We start from the raw sequence: 24,852 nt of genomic DNA, 5'->3' as shown, positions 1-24,852 counted from the left end.
CTGCCGGTTCCTCCAGGACACCGCTGGCCCTCGAGCACGCCCCGCTCCCAGGGAGCCGGGGGAGGGTCCGCCGGGCCCCAGAACCCGAGCGGACGTGTCTGGAATGGGAGCTCGGGGAGTGGGTGGGCGCCTGGCCACCTCCTGGAGGTCTGGTCTCGTGGGCACTGCTGGAGGTAAGCCTGAAACCCATCCAACTCTTCCCAGGCTGCAGGCTTAGGAGATGCCTGGGACAAGGAGACCACCTTCTCCGGGCAAAAGGAAAAGGAGGTGACAGGCGTTGGGACCACTGAGGGGAACCCATGGCTAGGTAAGGCTGCTCACTTCCTTCTCAGCTGGGCTCGGTGCGGGGTGGCCGGCAGGTTGAGGGGTCCTGGGAGGTTGTTAACAGTGAAGCTCGTCCTGGGTCTGCATCTGGACTTTGCATCGGGACACATGGTTGCAAAGATCAAAGTTTCATTCTTTTGAAGGCAGATACAATAGTTTCCAGCCCCTAACCCTCGGCCCAGGTCAGTGCTTGCTCAGCTCAGAAAGGGTTAGACTGTAATATTCTTTCAGATTTCCATTTGAGTGAGACTAGGTTAAAAAAAGATTTTTATTTTGTAATGAACCTTGAAAACAGACTGAGGTCCTTTTGAATCAGTATAGAAAATGAACTTCACAGTTGAATACACTTGTCCAACCATTGTAATAATACTCTGAAGCGTTCAGAAAAGATTAATGTGGATCTGTGGATATGGGACAGTTGTCAAACAGAGTAAGCGGGGAAAGATGCAGAACAGTATATAAGGTGTAAAACAAAACAAAATGGAGATGCATACACACACACACACACACACACACAGATATGTTACCATATATAATATGTATCTATGCTTGTGTATACATAGAATATCCCTGGAAAAATACATAGAAACTGGGTAGTAATGGTTGCCTCTGAGAGGGAAATGGTTGGATTAGGGCAAAAGACTCACTTTCCATTATATATATAAATTGTTTGATTTTTTTTACTGTGTGCATGTATTACCTATTAAAATATTTTTTAATCAGTGCAATACATTTCCTGACTACCCAATTTTTTGGCAGCATTTTTGGTGGGAATGTCGTAGTGCTCTGATTCTTCAACGTTATGAAGTTGCTCAGGGAGACTCGATCTTTTCATTAAAATAAGATTAATTCTTTGAATTGCACCCCAAAGTGCAGACTTGGAAAAAGATCAGATACAGCTTTTCTGACTTATATAGTAGAAGCACCATGAACCATATAGGTCCTTTTCTAAAATTTGAGACTCAAAGAACATTTAAGTTTCTGGTGGCATGAATTTTTGCATTTATTCGGAAGGGCTTTAATCCAGTTTAAAAACTATATTTTAGTACTCAGTTGTAGAGACTTTTCTTACTCATGTTTGTCTCATTTCAGGATCAGTTTTTCCTACCTCTGCCCAGCCTCCTGGTACTTTACTGTGCCCACAGTGAGCCCATTTCCCCGTCAGCGGGTGGCATTCCTAGGACTCTTCTTCATATCCTGCCTCCTTCTACTTATGTTAATCATGGACTTTCGACATTGGGGTGCTTCATTACCACGAGATAGGCAATATGAAAGGTGAGTCAGCTTTAGATCACTTTCCTCAGCTTTGCATTGAAGTCATAAATATTTTGATAAGCTGTTTAACACATGACTACCTTTGACCCTTTTGGGGAAAACTGTACTTTTGTTAGTAAAATTGCATGACACTTATTGCATAACAATCTTGACAATCTTCAGTTTTGATTCAGGAATGATGATGCTGTGTTTTAACCTTGAAAGGCATCTTTCCTATTTTCCTGTTTTTGTGGGCTAACTTATTAGTGCATAAATGTTTACGATTGTTATGTACTCTTGATGCATTGACCCTTTTTATTATTATTGAATGACTCTCTTTATCCTTCATTATATTCTTTGCTATGAAATCTACTGGTCTGGTATTAATATACTTAAGCTTTCTTTTGATTAGTGTTAGCGTGACAGGTGGTTTTCCATTCTTTTGGTTTTAGCCTATTTCAGTTTTTATACTTAAAGTGGGCTTCTTGTAGCAGCATTTAGCTGAGTCTTGCTTTTTATCCTATCTGACAGTGTCTGCTTTTTATTTGGGGCGTTTAAGCCATTTACATTTAATGTGATTATCAATTATGTTTAAGTTTGAATCTATCTTGCTATTTCTTTTCTGCTTGTCATATCTGTTCTATGTTTGTTTTTCCTCTTTTTCTCCCTTCTTTTGACTTGAGTATGTATTATTCCATTTTGTCTCTCTTTTTAAAATTTATTTTTATTGTTGACAGTATTACAGATGTCCCTCATTTTCCCTCCTACGCCCTTTCCACCCACACCTGCCCCACTCCAGGCCTTCACCACACTATTGTCTGTGTCCATGGGCTCTGCATATAATGTTTTGTCTCTTGTTGGCTTATTACGTATAACTCTGTTTTTACTTTTTTAGTGATTACTTTAGGATTTAATCTTGATAGTATACATTTTTAACTTATCATGGTCTACCTTCAAGTAATATACCACTTTACACATATTGTAAGAATCTGCCCTTTTGGCCTTGCCCTTTGTGCTATTGTTGCCATATGTTTTACTTCATATAAGTGCCACCATATATTGTTTTTATTTTTATTTTAAATATTCAAGGTGACTCTAATGTGCAGCTGGAGTTGAGAACCATTGTTCTAAAGTAGTGATTTTCAACTGGTGTGCTGCAAGAATTTTCTTTTTTTAATCCTCATCTGTGGATGTGTTTTCATTGATTTTTAGATAGAGAGGAAGGGAGAGAGAGAGAAACATTGATCTGTTACCTCCCTTACGTACTCCAACTGGGATGGTACCTGCAACCTGGGTATGTGCCCTGACTGGGAATCAAACTCTTCAGTGCCTGAGACAGTGCTCCAACCAACTGAGCCACACCTACTCGGGCACTGTAAGAATTTTTAAGGGCACTGATCTCTTTTCCCTTAGATTGTTAAAATGAAAAAAATGACAATAGCCAACACAACAATAACTGTCCAGTGCAGCGGTTCTCAACCTCTGGGTCGCGATCCCTTTGGGGGTAGAATGACCCTTTCACAGGGGTCGCCTAAGACCATCGGAAAACACATATATAATTACATATTTTTTTAGTGATTAATCACTATGCTTTAATTATGTTCAATTTGTAACAATGAAAATACATCCTGCATATCAGATATTTACATGACGATTCATAACAGTAGCAAAATTACAGTTATGAAGTAGCAACGAAAATAATTTTATGGTTGGGGTCACCACAACATGAGGAACTGTATTAAAGGGTTGCGGCATTAGGAAGGTTGAGAACCACTGGTCTAGTGTGAATGAATCAAAATTATACCTATTTTTTGTCACATTGGCAAAAAATATAATATATGAACCAGGTGGTTACGGTTTGATTCCCAGGCAGGGCACATGCCTGTGTTGCGGCTCAATTCCCAATAGGGGGCAGTCTCATCATTGATGTTTCTATTTCTCTCTCTCCCTTCCCTTCTTCTTTGAAATCAATAAAAAAATTTTAAAAAAATCTTTAAAATTTTCCTTCCAGAATTCCTTTTTTTTTTTTTTTTTTTTTTTTTTTTACGGCAGCAGCTACTGCTTAAGCACAAGTGACCTCTAGCTGGTGATAAAATCATTAAGCAAATAACTAGGAATTGATGGCAACACATATCACTTTAGTTCAACAGCTTATAAAAAAATTTTAAGCTAATGTTTGTGGTTGTGATTTTTTTATTACATACATATAGTCTTATTTTTTCCTACTTAAAATGTTCCTAATTTACACAATGAATTATATATGTGTGTATATATGTATATATACACACGTATATATGAAAGGCTAATATGCAAAGTGTCCCCTCGTGAGTTTGACCGGGAGACCGGGAGTTCGCTCACTTGCTGTGACATGAGCTGACCACCAGGAGGCGGTATGGAATGAAGGAAGGCCCCTGCCCTGCCAGGAGCTGGAAGGCCCCGATTGGCCCTGATCGCTGGCCAGGACTTGGGACCCTACCCGTGCATGAATTTCATGCACTGGGCCTTTAGAGTGTGTGTGTGTGTGTGTGTGTGTGTGTGTGTGTGTGTGTGTGTATAGTATGTGTGTGTATTTTTTTTTTCAGAGAGGAAGGGGGAGAGAGAGAAAGAGAGAGGGAGAGAGAGAGAAACATCAATGATGAGAGAGAATCATTGGTTGCCTCCTGCATGCCCCCTACTGGGGATAGAGCCCGCAACCTGGGCATGTGCCCTTGACCAGAATCGAACTTGGGACTCTTCAGTCCACAGGCCGACACTCTGTCCACTGAGCCATACCACCTAGGGCTATATCAGTGTTTGTGATATTCCACAAAGAGTGAATAGCAGGTCCTCAAGTAACATTGTTTTGTTCAATGTTGATGAGAAAAAAACAATTGATTCCTGGCTGGGGCCACTGTGTGTAGTTTGCATGTCCTGCCCATGTCTGTGTGGGTTTTCTCTGGGTGCTTTGGTTTCCTCCCACCTCCCGAAGATGTGCACATGAGGTGAATTGGATGTCTAAGGAAACCTTTGGAGCAGCGGTTGCCAACCGGTGGTCCGCGGACCACTGGTGGTCTGTGAGATCCGAAAGGTTGGCAACCGCTGGTCTAAATGGTCCCAGTCTGAGTGAGTGTGGGTGTGTGTGACTGTACCCTGGATGGAAGGATGTCCTGTCCAAGTGGGCTCCCGTCTTGTGCCCTCAGCTCCTGGGTGGACTCAATCCACCTGGGACCCTGAACTGGAATCAGCAGGTTGGAGCATGATTATCTTACTTGTTTTTATGAATCTTTCTTAAATATATGTATAGCTTACATTTATTTCAGTGTTTAATATTAGAAGTGTTTTGGGTCTTTATTTAGAAGTTGGTGATGTTTTGGTGGCCAGAAACAATAGGAGCTTAACTCTTGTTTATATCAATTAGCCTATGGTACAACTGGTTTTGCTACATATTCTTTTACTTAAAGTCATCCAAGTTTCCAAGAACGTATCGATGATGTTAAGTGAGGACTGACTGTACTTACTGGTGCCTTCATGGGAGCAAGTTTGGAAAACCTTGACCAAGAAAATATGCCCATAAGAACACTGAATTCATTCTGTGGTCTTGATAAATGATGCATTGCTTTAATTAGAAATTATAATCTCTGTTACACATTGCATCTTTGTACGTATTTTAATATGTATGAAAGTAGCTAATGTTTAAAAAAATCTTAATTTATTTTTGTATTGAAAAAATGTTTTAATTCAAAAAATTTCAGCCATTCATGGAACTTATCACTTCTGGGTGATAACATCCCAGAACTTTATAAGCCTGTGTGTGGGTTTCCCCCTCAGTAGTTTCAAAACTGAGGAGTTGCATTTTTTTTTTCTTCATTATGTGCCCACCCTCAGTGCTTCTGAAAGGAGAAAGGAGGAGTTTGCATTAGAACTAGAAGTTAGGGAAAAGTAAATTTAGAAGAGAGTAATGGGATGTCAGTAAGGATAGAATCCAGAGCTGTTTTGTTTTATTAACAAATGTTATTTTTTTAAGAGCAGTTTTAGGTTTACAGCTAAATTGAGCCTTCCTAAGAAGTTTCAATTCTGCTTAAAGCAAGTCAAAAGAGGCATTATTTTTGGTTAGAAAAAAATTTATTAACTTTAGGCTATTCAGATAAGTTGTGTTCTTATGTACAATAGAACAATTCAGAGATTAAAGGCACTTATTCACATTTATTTATTTATTCTCTTACTTGTCCATTGTAGTATTTATAAGCAGAGCTTTAACATATGAATGTTTCTTGTTAGGAGATAAAGAGTAACCTTACAAGATGCTTTTCTGGGCATGTATTACTAGCATCAGTCATGCACAGCTACTTTGGCTATAATGTTATTATATTTGGTTCTGATCCTTGAACAGAATTGAAGAGTATGTGACATTCAGCAAAGAGCTGGTTGCCCCATGCTGATGAGGGCCACTTTGACTGACCTTTGGCGCATTACTGAGTTCTATTTGAACTCTAGAAGTGGTATAATTAGTTTTGATTTTTGTAAGCTAGGTATTGGTTTGGTCAGTTAGTGCTCTAATGCTGTTAATGTTTTCAGGCTAATGGAAGTGAAAAGCCACTGTCTTCCAATTCTACCTTGGGTGATGTATATGTGGGTAGCTTTCTTTTCATTGACTCAGCAGTGACCAGAGGGAAATCATGCTTCTCAAACAGAGAGAAAATACGTGTGTGAGGGGGAGAGGGGTAAGTGTGTGATGGTCAATCAGATCTCTGGGAAGGTGGATGTGAGGGATTCCAAGGCTTTTAGAACTTTTCTCTTGGGCTTTAGTTCCCCTTCAGGAATCAACTTAGTGCAGCATCAGAAAAGCAGGAGGGTCCACCATTGCAAGTCATTGACCATGATGACTAAGTCCAGGACTGCAGATCCCAAAAAGGACCAGCCATCCATCCACCCATGTCAGGAGCCTAGCCAGAGGAAGACCTTCAGGTGCTTGATAAGCGTAAGAAGCCTTATAGGTCATAAGATGCCAGAGTTCCATAAAGAGGTGATATTACTTCCCAGAAAGGAAAATTGTTCTTCAGTTACTTATTTATATGCAAGATGAGAAAAATGGAGGTTTTCTATTGCCTGAAGCATCGATCAAAGACTCAAATGGGAAGTGTAACCTAAATGCCTCTGGTCCTATCTTTCTCCCTTGTGTTCTAGTATCAGTGGACATTTTTCTGCATACAGGTAGACTCCTAAGGGAAGAGAAAGAAAAGCTGAATTGCACCCAAATTAGAGCTTCAAGTTGTTTATCTTGACAGGAACCAAAGAAGATGACAGGATGCTTTGGGAAGCCGTTGAAACTTTCTAAAAAGGAGACCAACTGATTTTGAGTATAGCAATACAAAGACATCAGGAGTTAGTAACAAAGCAATAGCTCTGTATCGTGAGCTCTAGGACAAGACTAATCAGCATTGATTGATACATATCAGAGAAATGCGAGAGACACTGTGATCATATCAAGGTGCTGCGTATAAGATAACTACTCTTGAGAAACTGATAGCCGAAATGGAGAAGTAGAGCCAACATATGTGAAAGGAGTCTTAGGGGTTCATACTGCAATACAAGTTCTCAAGGGGAATAATGACACTCCACGTTTTACAACAGAAGATGGAGGCCTTTTCAGATCATGTGGCCACTACGAGGATCAGCCACTGTGGAATGGAGGCTTCTTAAGAACTGGGAAGCTTATGTCAAGAAGAGGAAGGGGGATGAACAGGTAGAGAAGCAGATGGATGTTAAGACAGAAAAAAGAGGTCACATTAGAGCATTGGTGCTCAAAGTGTTTACTAACCCTTGAAGTCTCTGAGACAAAATTATGCATGGGTAAAAGTCATTCAAAGTGCTGGATAACCAATGGATTTTAATGTTACGGAGTATAAAACGTTCCTAGATAAGGTTTTAGATTCCTCATTGCAGCTAACTTAATGGTCGGTTGCAAAATAGCAGCCAGGAGCAACAAGGGTTGCTATGATAGGAAATGAATTATCTTGCCTGTTTTCTATCTGTGGTATCTTTCGAGGTCAGTATTTGCAAGAGTTCTGTAATGAACCCAGACCGCTGCCCAGCCTTCATGTGATAGATGTGAGCTGTTCCGAGTTTATTGGTAGATCATGAGCCCAGTTCAGCCCAGTAATTTGATTAGCATGGGAAAGAATGTGGTGAAATGGAATCTTTAGGACTATGAACTTTCCAGTGTGTAACAGATTTTTACCACCTGTTTCATTTCCCATAACTTGCTCTCATATCAAATCCAGAGAAAAGTTCTACCTGACTCTATACTATGCAATAATTTACAACATTATATTGAAGCTTAACTGTATCTTCTTCTCTCTCTCTCTTTTTTTTTTTTTGTTAACCGGAGGATATTTTTCCATTGATTTTTAGGGAGAATGGAAGAGAGAGAGGGAGAGACAGAGAGAAACATCAATGTGAGAGACATCGATTGGTTGCCTCCTGCTTGAGCCCGACCAGGGCCCGAGCCAGGGAGGAGCCTGCAATCAAGGTCCGTGCCCTTGACCGAATCGAACCTAGGACCCTTTGGTCCGCAGGCCGATGCTCTGTGCTCTACCCACTGAGCAAACCGGCTAGGGCTCTTCTCTTTTTAAAAAAATGCATTTTGCATTGTAGAATAGGAAAGGTACTCAGCTCTACTTTTTTGGTTTTAGAACGGTTTTCTTCATGTTCTTCTTTTTTAATCCTCACCCAAGGATATTTTTTAAAAATTTATTTTAGACAGGAAGGGAGAGAGAGAGAAAGGGAGAGAGGAAGAGACATTGATGTGAGAGAGAAATATTGATCAGTTGCCTCTTGTGTGTGCCAGGACTGGGATCGAACCCACAACCTAGATATGTGCCCTGACCAGGAATTGAACCGGCAACCTTTCAGTGTATGGTATGACACCCAACCAATTGAGCAACACCAGCCAGGGCTACATGTTCTTTTTTAACAACTTTTCTTTTTTTGTCCAAAGTAAGGATTTGTGGTCTATATAGCAATATGAAATCACCGGTAAACACAGTCTAGATTGTTCTGAGCGGCATGACATGTGGCTTAGTGTTCTGATCATAGGTGGATTTACTACAAAGCTAATGATACCTACACTTTTATGAAGCTAATTATACCTCCATTTTTAAGGTTCCTCATTTGCATACGCCTCTTTTATATTTGTAATGTTGAATCTTTTTTTTTTTAAAGATGCCCATTCAAATTTAAAAGGCTTCCGAGACAAAATTTTAATCTACCACACAGTATATATTCTTAGCACCAAGAATAGTAATCCTTTACTGACTAATAAGCTAAAAACCATTCTCATGTGGCTCCTTTTCAAGTGAAACTTTTGAGGAGGCAGCAATATTTGTCCTTTTCAGACCCTCAGGCTCTAAGGGAACTTGATATTTTTTAGCCTCAGTGCTCATAAGTATTCACCAACTCTTAACCGTCTTTTCTTTCTGGATTTCTCAGCCCCTTGCTCCAGAGTCTTCTGTTCTTTGCTCTCCCAATGTTATGTGATAAGAGCAGTGGCAGCGGCAGCGCAGCACTGTGCTAACTGCTCCCCATGCCTGCCTCTTTGGAGGGTGGAGACTCCCCTGCCGCATTTTGCAGATGAGGAGACAGTCTGAGAGAAGTTCATTAACTTGCTGAGGTCACGCAGCATGGCCAGTGCTGTCGCTGAGACTCAAACCCGGGTGTTGCTGGTAATATCTCTTACTGGTTTCATCTTCCTGCTCTCAGTCAGATGTCTTGGGATGAGAATCTAAGAAAATCTCAACACAAAGTACCGTCTTAGGGCCTAGAAGCTTTTATTGTTTTACAGTGTAATGTTTTATTTTTAATCTGGGTGTTAGGCACACAGGCATTTTCTTCTTCTTCTTTATATCCTGTGCTACATATTTTATGAACATTCTTTTTATAGCTACAAAACATTTAAGAGATTGTAGAAAAGAACAATTATTATTTTTATGAAATACATTTTTTATTCATGTAATTGTGGCAATTTATTTATTTATTTTTTAATTGTAGCAACTTAAAATGCAAAGCAAAAAGCCCCATAAAAAAATATCACCACCCTGCCCTGGCTAGTGTAGCTCAGTTGATTGGGCGTTGTCCCAGGCACCAAAAGTTTGCTGGTTCAATTCCCGGTCAGGGCACATGCCTGGGTTGTAGGCTCAATCCCCGGTACTGGGTGTGCAGGAGGCAGCCAATTGATGTTTTCTCTCACATTGATCTCTCTCTCTCTCCCTCCCTCTCTCCCCCCCTTTTCCTTCCTCTCTCTCTAAAAGTAAATAAAAATAAAAATCAGAAAACACATGTCATGTCAAGTGATACATCATTCTATAGTGTGTTTATGTTTATATACAGAAAGGATAGAAATTATTAGAATTATTTTAGTTATTTTGTGTGTCTAACAAACCGCCGCAGAAGTTAGTGGCTTATAACAACAAAAACCAGGTACTTACCTGGGCCTAGGAGCTCTTTAATGCTCTGTAGAGCTTGCCACAACCAGTTTCAGAACTGCCCCCAAACATGGAGGAGTCTTTTAGTTATCTAACTTCATTGGTCTCTAGGCAAACAGACCAGCAGTTGCCTCGTATACATCAGGACATATGGTCACTATTGCTTCACTCCTTTGTTAGGACCCATAGCCCTATGTACCTGGCATATGTAGACGTTTGATGAAGATTCATGAACAATGAATTAAATGGTGGTGCCTTTTGTGGACCTGGCTTCTTCACACTGAGCTGTCTTTTTGCCCGGCTTAGGTATTTGGCTCGAGTAGGGGAGCTTGAAGCTACTGATACTGAAGACCCAAATCTAAATTACGGACTTGTCGTGGACTGTGGCAGCAGTGGCTCCCGGATTTTTGTTTATTTTTGGCCAAGACATAATGGGAACCCCCATGATTTGCTGGACATCAAACAGATGAGAGACCGCAACAGCCAACCGGTGGTTAAAAAAATCAAGCCAGGTACTAACCGGAATGTATTTGTTGTCAATCTCTCTTATCTGTTACAGACTTGGGAGAGGAGAGAAGAGATATCCTTTTCTCTTGGGAGTCTGGATAATGGGAGGTATATCTCATTCATTGCCTCCCTCCCTCAATTAAATAAAAGTTTAGGACCTTAAGCAGAACCTGTGGGGAATCAGTTTCTGAGCGCTTCTGAGTGCATGTGATCTGCTTTTTAAAGAAAGTATTTTCTATTTCTGAAGGAATCTCTGCAATGGCAGACACTCCTGAACATGCCAGCGATTACCTTCGTCCTCTGCTGAGCTTTGCTGCTGCTCATGTGCCTGTGAAGAAGCACAAGGAGACCCCCCTCTACATTCTGTGCACCGCGGGCATGAGGCTTCTTCCTGAGAGGTGAGATGCAGGGGCTGAGAAACACGGAAATAGGTGGCAGGAGAGAGGAGAGGCTGATTCCAGGCGTGTCCCTGTGGTTTCCTGGTCTCAAGGTGGGATGTGGATTCACCACAGAGTTGACAGGTGGCACTAAAAGACTCCGTGCTCAAAAATAGGGCAGATCTACCCCTGCACGCAATGATTTCACAGGAAGTTGTTCACACCTTTATGTCATTTGCTTCTTTGGGATCCATATCTATCTGAGATGGCTGTAATGATTCTTAGTTTTGATTGAGGGTTTGGAGCAGTGGTGATGGTGTTCAGTTTGGATCATGAGGCACCCAGAAGGGGAGCATAGTAACAGAACGGTAGTAGGAAGGTCACCCGAGGGACCGGGTACCTGGGGGCTAGTCGGATGGTAGGAGTGCTGCTTTATGTGTAACTGTGCCTGGCTCCCTGGTGATAGTTGGTGCTACATGCAAAGCTCAGGCTTCATTGCTACACTGACCAGTCTTTTCAAGCCCAGCCAGATAAGTCTTTTCCACTTGACCATGGCAGTTAGGCCTGGCATCTTGCTATCTGATCCCTCTTCCCTCACTGGAAGAGGAGGAGGAAGAGGAAGAGGCAGTGGCTATACTTGGGCCAGATCCCTCTTTGTGATGTCTCCCCTTCGACCACCTCCCTGGTCCCTCCACAGATATATGATCATGGGATGGGAGTGAGCTCCCTTAACTTAGAATTCATCCTTCTAGAATGTTCATCATCTCACAGGCATCAGGCATTTTTTCTTGGTAAACAGCAGTTCCCTTTTTCACAGTTTCATTTTGTATACTTGGCCAACAATGAAACGTCAGCTATACATTTAAGGCTGCATGCTGCTTATGCCAGACATGCCAGACAATATAACATATGTCAGCGCTTCTTTCAGTGGACTGTTTCCTTCTGTTGAGACATGCAGCTACTGGTTTACTATCTGGTTTGCTGTCAAGAAGCAGATAATTTTAGACAGCCATTCATCAACTTGGGAGGCCTTCTAGCTCCTTATTTTCCCATCTATCTTGGTCTTTAAAAAAATTTTCTTTTTTAAACTTATTTTTAAAACCAAACTTTAAGTATTATAGCTGCAATCGTACATCATTAAAGGAAATCTTAAAAGTAAAAAAACAGAAAACAAAAAAACAAAACACTTAAAATCGTACTACACTATCAAACTGTTTCATTTTGTCACATTCCCTTTCTCTCTGTATGTAATTTCTACAAAGTTGCAATCATACTGTGCATGCAATTTAGAATTTTTGTTTTTGACATAAGTAATATTTACATTGTTCAAAATTTTAGAAACCCAGGGAAGAGTATAGATCAGCGGTCGCCAACCTTGCGGACCTCACAGACCACCAGTGGCCCGCGGACCACCGGTTGGCGACCGCTGGCCTAGATAACACAGTAGTGCCACATCACAAGTCTGTGAATAGCCTTATTTATGTCTCACCTCGAAGGAGCAGGTAGGAGGGCCAGAGGAAAACTGACTTGGAGGGAAAACATTAGCCAACCAGCAGGGCGATGGTTTGGCCACGTTTTGTGTGTCTGGAGCAAAGGAGAGGATGGCCTCATCTCCTGGCACTCTGTCAAAAAAGTCTGTCCCAGCAAACCCACTATGTTGTTTTACTTCATTTGTCTAAATGTTAACTGTCAGCGTGGAAGCTCTGAACAGTAATATCTATTTTATCTTAAGAATTTTTAAAGAACTTGCCTTTTCTTTTAACTTTTTTTCTGATCACCTCTTTTAATAATGCCTAACTGTATCCTGGGTTATGAAGTCATTGCTACCTCTAAAGCAACTGTAGTTATTGACATAAGTGTAACTACCACTGCAAAAACCTGTTTTGTATAAACGATGTTTTACTAATTTGTTAGCATTTGTAAGCAGTATTCAAAATGGATTTAAATCAGCTGGACTGTATTTTGAATTTATTGGCACTAGGTTTTATTTTTTTGACAAAGGCCTGGACTAGTAGACTGTTTCACCAACCTTTTATTTTGTAATAAAAAAAGCCTTTTAAAAATTATAAAGCTAATACAAGGTGATATTTAAGGGGAAAAAAAACCTTTTTTATTATGGGAAATTTCAAACATATATAAAAGTAGAGAGAACAGTATAATGAATCCCCATTAACCCAGCTTCAACAGTTGTTAACATTTAGCCATTAAACGTTTTTTAAAAAAACAACTTAGAAAATGAAAGTTAGTGTTTTGTTTTTTAATATAAATTGGAATCATAGCATATGTTGTTTTGTAACCCATTACAATTCAAAATATATTGGACAGATTTTCATGTCAATACATGTAGATATAAATTGACCTCATTTCTTTTAAAATCTGTATAGTATTATATTGTGTGGATGTACTGTAAATAATTTAACCAATTCCTATTGATGTAATTTAGGCTACTTCCAATTTTTCATTGTTATAAATAATGCTGCAGTATTTTTCCTCTTTGTATTTTTATTTGATGATGTCCTTGCAATAAATTTCCAAAAGTGTAATAGGTGGGGCAAAGACTAAGGACATTAAAATTTTTGATAAGTAGTTCTGGATTGCCCATTAGAAAGGTTGTACCAGTAATTTTCATTCCAAACAGCAGTGTATGTTGGTGCCCCTTCTTCCATATCATGACTAAAACAAGCAAGCCCTCTTCGTTGGGTAGTTAAGAAGCATAACCAATAGGGAGAGTAAAATAGCACCTCCTGTTCCCAATGTGAAATCCATGTTGCATGAGTTTTATATGTATAACAATGAATTTTTTTTAGAAACTATACTTGACATTATATTGGAAGATTATTACATTAAATTCTTCGCTTTGAAGTGCTAACAACATACTTTACTAAGTCATGCTGACAACTATCTGAGCCAATAGAATATTTTTGTAATGAGTAATTTTAAAAATACAAAATAATTGGTCTTATTTTTTTAAAAAATATATTTCATTGATTTTTTTACAGAGAGGAAGGGAGAGGGGTAGAGAGTTAGAAACATCGATGGGAGAGAAACATCGATCAGCTGCCTCCTGCACCCCGCCCAGTGGGGATATGCCCGCAACCAAGGTACATGCCCTTGACCGGAATCGAACCTGGGACCTTCAGTCCACAGGCCGACGCTCTATCCACTGAGCCAGACCGGTCAGGGCATTGGTCTTATTTTTAACCAACATTTTTCTCTAGATTCTTATTATTACTTCTAGCTTTGTTTCTTTGCTCTTTGTCTGATAACATGATGATATAACACTGTAGAGGAAAAAACTACCCTATGGATACTAGGCTTCAAATGTTAATCCCAAGTTGTTACAATCTTTGGATTTTGATCCTGATTTGGGGTTCTCAAATGATAAGATTTTATAAAGAAAAATAATTCAACCATGAAATATAGAAAAGGAGATTAAAAGTTTATTGTAAGCTTATGTGCAGGATTATGTAAAAACCTGTGGCCTGACAGTGCTGCTTCTGTGGAGAAGTGAGGCATTGTTTCTGAGACTGTGCTCCGAGGTGTAGCAGCTTTCTTTCATAGTAGTTAGGAGTCATGTAATTATAGCTATTTTATAGATTGCAAAACTGTACTTCACCTTCCTGCGGTTTATGTAGCCTGTGAGAGGCATAGAACCATAGTCTCATCGTCACTCTGACTTGTAACATTATATAAAGAAAATGTATTACTATTGCCTTTTAAGTCAGAGGCTATATTTTGGAGGCAGTTGAAACCTTTGGAATCAAAGGAGCTACCATAGAAAAGCAGGCCTGACAAGGGATGGGGTGGATGAGGTCATAACAAGGCTATGAGGAAGGTCAAGATGAGACTGTTTGTGAGAAGAGAATTTAACAATTACTTTTTGAACTTTTTGTTCTCTCTTACAGGAAGCAGTTGGCTATCCTGGCTGACCTAGTGAAAGATTTACCACTGGAGTTTGACTTCCTCTTTTCACGGTCTCAGGCAGAAGTGATCTCTGGGAAGCAAGAAGGTATTGGGCCCTGAGGGGCACGCTGGTCCACCTCCCAGCCAACCATGACCTAGTCTCTCTAACGGGTGTTTAGGATTATTTTATATATCTGATTTTTATTTTTCTGACAAAACTTTTCTTGATTATGCTATCTAGTTTATTTGCATACTATGCATTGGTATTTGCTTTAGAATGCTGCCCTCTAGAAGTCATAAATTTATATCGTTTTTAACTTTGTGCTAAGGACTATGTTTATAAGAATGTATTAGTATTTAATGGTGATTCCAAATGGATCTTTGGTTACCTATTAGTAGTTTTGAAAACATACATACACCTAAGGGTTGTACTAAGTTTGCCAAATTCGAATGTAAAGCAAATTATGAGTTTAAAAGTAAGGGGAAACTTTAATCTCAGGCACTGATCAAGATGAGTTACTTTTTTGTTAAGGGCTCTCCCTTTTTTACACTTACAATGCAGTATAGATGCTTCCTAAAAACCCACACTATTGGCTTTGTAGTTTTGAGGTGGAGTTGAATGTGTGTTCTCACTGTGGCCTATATGATATGATGAATTATATTTCATTTCTTGAAAAAGACTTCTAGTTGCCGTCTACATAAGGGAAAAGATTTACCTTTTTCAATTTCAACATTGCGTTTTTCAGCCCTAAAATTTTCATTTGGCTCTTTTTCTGTTTCTTTGTTGAGACATTCTGCCTTTCCATTCATTATAAGACTGATTTTATTTCTTTGTTATGTAGCTGTTTTAATATCTTTGTCTGATAATTCTAACGTCTCTGTCATATCAGGGTTGGCATCTTTTGACCATCTTTTCCCTTATGAGTTGAGATTTTCCTAGTTCTTTGTATGCCAAGTAATTTTATATTATATCCTGGGCATTTTGAATATTACATTATGAGACTCTGGGTCTTGTTTCACTCGTAAGAAGAATATTGATGTTTGTTTGAGCAGATAGTTTACCTAGCTTGGTTCTGGCCTCAAGGTCTGACCTGCCTTCTGTGGGCTGTGATTCTATTGGTTCATTTTCAAAGCCATGGCACTGTTATTGAATTTGTCCCATGCATGTGCCAGGCGTTGGCCAATCCATAGCCTGGGCTTAGCCCATACAAATTGGTTGTCTAGCCCCTACCTCAGTTCTCAACACCTTTGATATATTGTTTAGAGTCAGATCCATGCATGTGTAGCTTGGAGGTGAGCCCAGGAGTTCACCACTTTATTTCTTCTCTCCACGATCTCCCCAACACTTTCCATTTCCCCAGGGCTCACTGTCATGGTCCTCCGGTTAGAAAGCTAGAGTTTTAATTTGTCCGCTCTGCCATGCATTCCCATGATGTGTCTGCATCCAGGGCCAAGTGGTGGAGGGCAGAGGGGAAGAAATAAGCAATAGGGATTTGCTGCAACTCTTAAGGCTACAGTTACTTTGATCAAAAAGGACTCACATCCCTCGCAGTTTTAGGAACCTGCCCAATAGTCACCTCTGCTGCCGAAGGATTGCCCGGTGGGAGAGAACAAAATTAAGGAAAAAAAGCAAGGGATTTTCCCCACTCTCCCTAAACCTTTGGAGTCCCCTCTCCTGCTCCTCAGAACAGAAAGCAAGGACTTAAAGTTCTTTCTGTCCACACTGGCGTGTACTTCGTGTTTCAATCAAGCTGCCTGTGAGTCCAGGCCAGGCAATGTAAGAGAAAAAAATGGGACGCTCATGACTGGTTTGGTGCTTCTTTAAATTCTGATCTCTGTCCCAGTGTGTCTACTGGCATTTCTTTCAGACTTCTCAGAAAGCTGCCCCCGACATTCTCTCCAGAGTTTATATTTGTATTCAGTGGGGAGGCTGGTGGAATGTGCTTACTCTATCTTGTCCAGAACCAGAACTCCAAGATTTACTTTGTGTAATGTTTGTTTCTACACAATAATTCCTATTCATTGTAGGAAATTGAGAAAATGCAAATGGTTTTAAAAGGAAAAGCATCACAAGATAAAAGATTTTACATTAATACATTGAGAGTGTAGAGTAAAATACTACTAGCACTCTTTTTCCAAGAAAAGGAGAATAGAGCAGCCCTGCGAGAGAGAGGTGCATGCATGCTGTAGCATTCGAGAACTAAACGAGGGCTTTTCTCTTTCTCTCCTAGGGGTTTATGCATGGATTGGAATCAACTTTGTTTTGGGAAGATTCGACCATGTGGATGGTGAGTAATGTTTTCTTATGAAGTTCTTTAAGTAGGACTGAAGGTTTAAATCATACCCTACCAGTAGCATATAAGCACTAATGTTGGGTTGTTTTTCTTTTTTTAAAACTTAAATTGCAAAAAAAATACATATAAAAAAAAACCAAAAAACTTAAATTGCTTCATTTTCCAGCCTAATTTGCTTTCTTTTATTTCTTTTAACTTTTTTTTTTTTAATTAAATCTTTATTGTTCAGGTTACATTTGTTCCTCTTTTTTTCCCCCCTCATAACTCCCCTCCTCCCAGTTCCCGCCCCACCCTCCGCCCTCACTCCCCACCCACTGTCCTCGTCCATAGGTGCACGATTTTTGTCCAGTTTCTTCCCGCATCTCCCATTCCCCTTTCCCCGCCAAGAATAGTCAGTCCATTCCCTTTCTATGTCCCTGATTCATTATAATCACCAGTTCATTCTGTAAATCAGATTATTTATTCACTTGATTCTTAGATTCACTTGTTGATAGATGCATGTTTGTTGTTCACAATTTGTATCTTTACCTTTTTCTTCTTCCTCCTCTTAAAGGATACCTTTCAGCATTTCGTATAATACTGGTTTAGTGGTGATGAACTCCTTTAGCTTTTCCTTATCTGTGAAGCTCTTTATCTGACCTTCAATTCTGAATGATAGCTTTGCTGGATAAAGTATTCTTGGTTGTAGGTTCTTGGTATTCAGCACTTTGAATATTTCTTGCCATTCCCTTCTGGCCTGCAAAGTTTCTGTTGAGAAATCAGCTGACAGTCGTATGGGTATTCCCTTGTAGGTAATTGCGACTCTTTCTCTTGCTGCTTTTAAGATTCTCTCTTTGTCTTTTGCTCTTGGCATTTTAATTATGATGTGTCTTGGTGTGGTCCTCTTTGGATTCCTTTTGTTTGGGGTTCTCTGCGCTTCTTGGACCTGTAAGTCCATTTCTTTCACCAGGTGGGGGAAGCTTTCTGCCATTATTTCGTCAAATAGGTTTTCAATATCTTGCTGTCTCTCATCTTCTGGCACCCCTATTATTCTGATGTTTGTACGCTTGAAGCTGTCCCAGAGGCTCCTTACACTATCTTCGTATATTCGGATTCTTTTTTCATTTTGCTTTTCCGGTTGGGTGTTTTTTGCTTCTTCGCATTTCAAATCTTTGACTTGATTCTTGCGCTCCTCTGGTCTGCTATTGGGTGTCTGTATAATATTCTTTATTTCAGTCCATGTATGCTTAATTTCTAGTTGGTTCTTTATCATAGCATCGAGGGTCTCATTAGTTTTCGTGACTCTCTCCTCAAGTTTATTGACAGCTTCTAGCACATTTTTGCAAGCCCTCAGAATTGCGATTTTTAGCTCTATATCCTCCATTTCTGTCATGTTTTTTGTCTCCGCATTTTTTATGCTTTCTTGGTGCACCCCCTAGTGGTCTTTGTGCGCAGTCTTGTTCTAGTTGAGCCTTGATTGTTGTAGTTAATACTAGAGGGATTTGACCACCAGGCCGACTGGCTGTGTGAATCAGCTGTGTCGGCCGCGGAAAACTTCTGTCCTCTGGGGAGGGGCTAATCTAGCCTTTGCCTGAGGCGATCCGGCAAATGGCTCTGCGCAGGGCTTGGGCGGGGCGGGATCAACAGGGCAGGGCGGGGGGAGGGAGCGGTTATGGCTGCCCTCAGTCCCGTTCCCAGAGGCTCTGCTTCTCAGAACCCCAGGAACCGCTGCAAACCTCGGAGAGAAAGCTGCCTTCCAACAGATGCCAGACACTCCCGCTTCTCCCGTTTGAGTCCGAGTCCCCAGCGATTCGCCCGTATCTGGAACTCAGAGTCTGAGCCTCCCCCCTGACCGAAAACGACAACCGCGCTCTCAGCCACCAGCCCGCTTTGCGCGCGCACCTCCACACCTGAGTATTTTCCACGCTGCGCCTCCTCTGAGCCTCGGTGTGCTGTTATTTTTCCTTCTAGTTGAAGAGTCTCTCCTCAGCCAGCCTTCCTGTGGTTCTGGGGGATGTCCGTTCTGTCTTTTAGTTGTATTTTTGAAGTGGTTGTTTGCGGCAGCAGTCTCCGGGGTTTACCTATGCCGCCATCTTGGTCTCTCCCCCTCTTTTAACTTTTTAATATGGAAAGTTTCAAACTATCACAGAAGTAGATTAAATAATGAAATGAATGAACCTCTATGAATCTGTTACCCAGACTCAACACTTACTAACATTTTGCCATTTCTGTCCCCACACTCCCTCCATACAACACAAGTTTTTTTTCCTATTGGATTATTTTAGAACAATAAACACCTTTATTACATGAGTTAAGATGGGAGGAGGATATATTTGCCCTTGTGGGCCTCATCCGAGGTTATGTTTTTTATTGATTTGAGAGAGGAAAGGAGGGAGGGAGGGAGGGAGGGAGGGAGGGAGAGAGAGACATGGATTAGCTATGAGAGAGAGAGAGAGAGAGAGAGAGAGAGAGAGAGAGAGAGAGAAACATGGATTAGCTACCTGTCATGTGCGCCCCAACTGTCCCCTTGTTTGTTTTAGAATCAGATGCTGAAGCCCCGCAGGAATTGGCAGCAGGACGCAGAAGGACAGTAGGAATACTGGATATGGGAGGAGCCTCTCTCCAAATTGCTTATGAAGTTCCTACCTCAACCTCAGTCCTTCCTCCAAAACAGGTATTTTACCTTTTAGGGAAAGTCACTGGGAATGTCAGTATTTAAAAAAGAAGAGCACTGTCTTTGGATTTAAAAAAGAAGAGCACTGTCTTCGGATTTAAAAAAGAAGAGCACTGTCTTTGGATTTGTACCAGATATTTGGTACAAATATTTGTTCAGAGACTTGCGAGCTTATGTTCTTTCTCTGAGCCTTAGTTTCCTAATATATAGGAAGGGAACAACAGTAGTATCTACTTCATAAAGTTGTGAGGATGAAATACATCCATGAGTGTAAAGCACTAAGCAGACTGGCAACCATATAATAAGTGTTTAATACATTTTAGCAATTATAAGTATACTGCCTGTCTCCTAAAGTTGCCTTAGAGTTAATCATGATAATGCATATACATCCCAGAGCACAGTGTTCGGTACATACTTGTTCATTAAATTTATTCCCTTCTTCATTAAATGACTACCAAATGATCTTTTATTACCAATGATTTCATTCTTATATTTCTTACCTGACTAGAATGTAAAGAATGTACTTTGAGCCCTGGCCAGTGTGGGTCAGTGGTTGAGCATTGTCCCATGCACCAAGAGGTCACTGGTTCCATTCCCAGTCAGGGCACATGCCTGGGTTGTGGACTTGATCCCCAGTAGGGGGCGTGCAGGAGGCAGCTGATCAATGATTCTCTTCATTAATGTTTCTATCTCTTGCTCTCTCTTCCTCTCTGAAATCAATGAAAATATAAAAATAAAATAAAAATAAATCTTAATCTTAAATGCCTAATGTATTTTTTATACAATTCACAAAATTGTGCACATTCACAAAACTATGCAACCAAATGAAACTTCATATTCATTATTAGTCATAGATAGATAGAGCACCTTTTCAATGGAGGTACAATAAAATTGAACTTTCCCAATTCCAATGTCACAGGGAACATTAGGACTTCTTGAATAGTTTCAGAAAAGGCCATAGAATACATCTCATGATGATTTCCCAAATTCCTTAAATTTATTTTTTTCAAAGGATTTTTTTCTAATTATGAAAACACTACATTCCCATTTTAGAGAATTGGAAAATGAGAAAAGTACGTGCAAGATAATGACATCTGTAGTATTTCTACCTTCTATATAACTACAAATTGTGTTTTAGTCTCTAACTTGGTATTTAGCCTCCCTGATCTGTTCTTTTTTATACAGTCTTGTCACTTTATGTTTTTGTTTAAAATAATGCTATGAGGATGAAAGAATGTTACAAGATATTTTAAATAGTCATATCAAATGAAGCCTGATGTATAGCAATGTCATAGCTTTCTAGAAATCAACCTAAACTAAAATTCCCTTTTCCCCTTTTCATTGTATTACAGGAAGAGGCTGCGAAGATCCTGCTGGCTGAATTCAACCTGGGCTGTGATGTGCATCACACCGAACATGTATATAGGGTTTACGTCACCACCTTTTTGGGTTTTGGGGGCAACTTTGCCCGACAGCGCTATGAAGACCTTGTGCTGAATGAAACGCTTCACAAAAACAGGTACGTTTGACATGGGATCTGTGCTTCCGAAATAGAATGTTGTCAGATTGCAGATATTAGAAATATTCATATCCTACTAAGATACGTCCTTGCTTTCTCCTTCCTGACCAGCCCTGCCAATGGGGTAGCATCTCGTAGAGACCCTCCGGTAGTTGATCTGGTAATTGAGACCCTCTGGTAGATGATCTGGGTGAGAGTGCATTCTAATCTTTGTTACATAATAGGATCCATAAAAAAGTACAGCAGCTTATTGTGGTGACCTCTTGCTGTGTCTCACTTCAGACCTCATGGGATTGAGATTAAGTTGTTAATTTTAAATGTGCAGTATAATATAGATCCTAGCAGTTCCTTCTACATGGAAATGCTCAAGACATGCTTGTTGAATTACAGTGTAGTTGCATGTTTTGCGGGAGTTAGGTTCTGTAGTGTGCTTAAAAGATAAAAAGCATGTGTAGTCAAAATTAACCTTTAAGTTATTCTCTTGTTATTTCCAGAATGGCAGTTTTCCTTCAGCCTGGACCAGATCACTGATTTTTTAAAATTTTATTTGAGTACCAGATAAAGTAGTTAGGCCATAATGTACAAACAATTGTGGGTTTCTTTAGCATTAAAAATTATTTTATAGTCCTAGCCGGTTTGGCTCAGTGGATAGAGCATCAGCCTGCAGACCAAAGGTTGCAGGCTCCTCCCTGGCCCAGGCCCTGGTCAGGGCTCATTCAGGAGGCAACCAATCAATGTGTTTCTCTCACATCGATGTTTCTGTCTTTCCGTCTCTCTTCCACTCTCTCTAAAAATCAATGGAAAAATATCCTCAGGTGAGGATTAACAACAAAAATAATAAATAAATAAATAAAACATTTAAAATTATTTTATTACCCCAATTTGTTTAGCTAGAAACACTACTTTGAAAAGGTATTGATATATCCCATTTGTAGAAGTACTGGTATATGTTAGTTTTCTACAGCTCTAAATTATGTTGGGAGCATGTTAAAAAATATTGTCTCATAAATCTTTAAAGTTTTTGTAAGAGTTCAAGAAATTTTGGGAGAATCCTGTTATCCTGGACACTTGATAAATGCATTGAAATTAAGCAGTGTGTTTGTATTCTGAAAATATTCTTAAATCCATACAAATGTTACTTGGGTTATGGAGCTCTATGTCTGCTGGCACTATGACATCTGAACAATTATTATGAAAGTTTCACACCAATTTTGTTTTGTTCCTTCTTCGTTAGTCACTGTGCTTCCTTTTCCATTTTCTTCCTTTGTTGTTCTGCTGCTCTTTTTTTCTGCGTCTGCTGTTTTCTACCTCAGACTTTGCCAGGCTGCATCGTCTTCCCACACATTGGCATTTCTTGCCATGTATCTAAATCATCTGGTAATTCACATAAGTGATTATTCACCTTGTGTGGTTGCTAATCTATCAGAGAAACCTGTGCTTCCTGAGATGTCAAAACTTCCTGGTTCTATCTTCTTAAAACGATTTTCTAAGTTTTCCTTATAGTTAGTGTCACATCCCTAAAATAGGTTCCAGTTGCCCAAGCATTTTGTTGTGTTGCCACATTCCCATTCTCTTTTTCAGTCTTTATCCTTGTGTGTGCATCCTCATCTCAGGAAGTCCACTCTTCATGTCTGTCTGTTTAGGAACTGATGCATAGTTAACCACAGTTGGCGGTTACTTGGTCTCCACTTAATTTTCATCCCTGCCAAGATCTACATTTTTTAAAAAAAATGTTTTTATTGATTTTGGAGGAGGAGGGAGAGGGAGAGAGAGAGAAACATCAATGATGAAAGAGAATCACTGATCAGCTGCCTCTACTGGCACGCCCTCTACTGGGGCAGGAGCCCACAACCCGGGCATGTGCCCTGATCTGGAATCGAACTGTGACTTCCTGGTTCATAGGTCAATGCTCAACCACTGATCCAGACAAAGATCTGCATATTAATCTCCTCAGGAATGAGAATACTGTCGCTCTTGGCAAGTATAGACTTTAACCAGAACTGTGTGATGGCCCTTCCCTACCCAGTCACAGCAATAGTGTACCTCACTATTGCCAGCCATTTTAAAAAAAATTCTCACCTGAAGATATGTTTTTCATTGATTTTAGAGAGAGGAAGGGAGAGAGAAACATTGATACAAGAGAAACATCGATTGGTTGCCTCCTATACATGTCCCTTCAGTGTATGGGACGATGCTCCAACCAACTGAGGCACACCGGCCAGGGCACTATTGCTAGCCTTTGACACTGCACCCCTCCAGGTCCTCTCCTGAGGAAACTCCCCAGTCCCTCCCACTTCCCCTCCTTCCAGTAGTTCTTTTAAACATTAGAACCACACTAGGCAGGGTGAGATCTTTGCATTTTTAAGAGGCAAGTGGGAATGAAGACTGGATGAAGAATAGCAGATTCACATCTCCAGTTTTACTTTACACTGGGAAATATACATGTTGACTAAAAGGTTGAACAAAATTGATCACTGCCACATTTCTCTCTTTTTCCTTTTTTTTTTTTGCTAAATTGAATTTGCTTAAATTAAATGTTCATGTGACTCAACTACATGGTAATACTCTATCCTCATTTCTGGGGAGGTCGTGCAAAAGAGCAACTAGGTATCCATGAAGCACATTCTTAAGCCAGGTTTCTTCAACTAGGCGTTTCTTAGAGTAGATTGAGTACAGTAGTGATGATGTGTTTTGTTGTTGTCACTGCAATAGGTTGTTGGGCCAGAAGACAGGTCTGAGTCCTGACAGTCCATTTCTGGATCCTTGCCTGCCCGTGGGACTCACAGATGTGGTGGAGAGGAACAGCCAGGTCCTGCATGTCCGAGGAAAAGGAGACTGGTCGACTTGTGGGGCAATGCTGAGCCCCCTGCTGGCTCTCTCTAACACCAGCCAGGCCTCCCTGAATGGCATCTACCAGTCACCAATTGACTTCAACAACAGCGAGTTCTACGGTTTCTCTGAGTTTTTTTACTGCACGGAGGATGTGTTGCGCATCGGTGGCCGCTACCATGGGCCAACATTTGCCAAGGCTGCTCAGGTAAATTATTAATAAGAAAGATGACTCAGGCCACCAGTGGCTATTTATTGGATGCCTAATTTTGCTCCAGGTGCTATGCAAAGAGCTTTGCATGCATGGTTTCACTTGACTCTTTACAGGAGCCCTATGAACTCTCATTTTACAGGTGAGGAAGTGTAGTATTTAGAGGAATTAAGGAATTTGCTATGCTATTCTACCTTCAATTAGTTAAGCTTAGCTTCCCAGAGTGTCCTCTCAGCCAAAGTATCACCCAGCTCCAAAATTGTTGTGGCAGCTAATAGTTTTCCTCTAACTCACCAATAGTCTTGTTTAATGTTTGTGGCCAAGTAGTGTCATCTTTAGATATTTTTCCCTACTGGGTGTTTCCAGTTGTAATGTGCTTTTGGAGATGATGTCACACAAGTGGACAAGTCCATTTTCACTTTCTTGGTTTGAGCTATTAAAAAGTTGAAGTGGTATACGGTCACTGAGAATATTAGAAAGATGTGAAAATGTGCAATGATGGGGGAAGTATTCTTTAAATTT

The 24,852-nt window shown here is 40.3% G+C and overlaps 1 protein-coding gene and 1 pseudogene across 1 annotated transcript in view; one reads left to right on the top strand and one right to left on the bottom strand.

Moving 5' to 3' along the window:
• Window positions 1–206: 206 nt before the first annotated feature.
• The window catches only part of ENTPD7 (ectonucleoside triphosphate diphosphohydrolase 7), a 32,119-nt gene continuing 7,473 nt past the window's right edge, over window positions 207–24,852 (top strand). The window contains exons 1-9 of the mRNA XM_005885368.2: window positions 207–307; window positions 1,417–1,599; window positions 10,344–10,549; window positions 10,792–10,942; window positions 14,827–14,930; window positions 17,056–17,112; window positions 19,638–19,771; window positions 21,124–21,290; window positions 24,003–24,327. Coding sequence (XP_005885430.1) covers window positions 300–307; window positions 1,417–1,599; window positions 10,344–10,549; window positions 10,792–10,942; window positions 14,827–14,930; window positions 17,056–17,112; window positions 19,638–19,771; window positions 21,124–21,290; window positions 24,003–24,327 — 1,335 coding nt within the window. The 5' untranslated portion in view covers window positions 207–299. The remainder of the gene's footprint in view (window positions 308–1,416; window positions 1,600–10,343; window positions 10,550–10,791; window positions 10,943–14,826; window positions 14,931–17,055; window positions 17,113–19,637; window positions 19,772–21,123; window positions 21,291–24,002; window positions 24,328–24,852) is intronic.
• On the bottom strand, window positions 22,480–23,734 carry LOC102259891 (annotated as a pseudogene).

Source organism: Myotis brandtii, unplaced genomic scaffold, assembly GCF_000412655.1.
Source record: "Myotis brandtii unplaced genomic scaffold, ASM41265v1 scaffold902, whole genome shotgun sequence".
Taxonomy (NCBI): Eukaryota; Metazoa; Chordata; class Mammalia; order Chiroptera; family Vespertilionidae; genus Myotis; species Myotis brandtii.
This window is presented reverse-complemented; position numbering and strand designations above follow the sequence as displayed.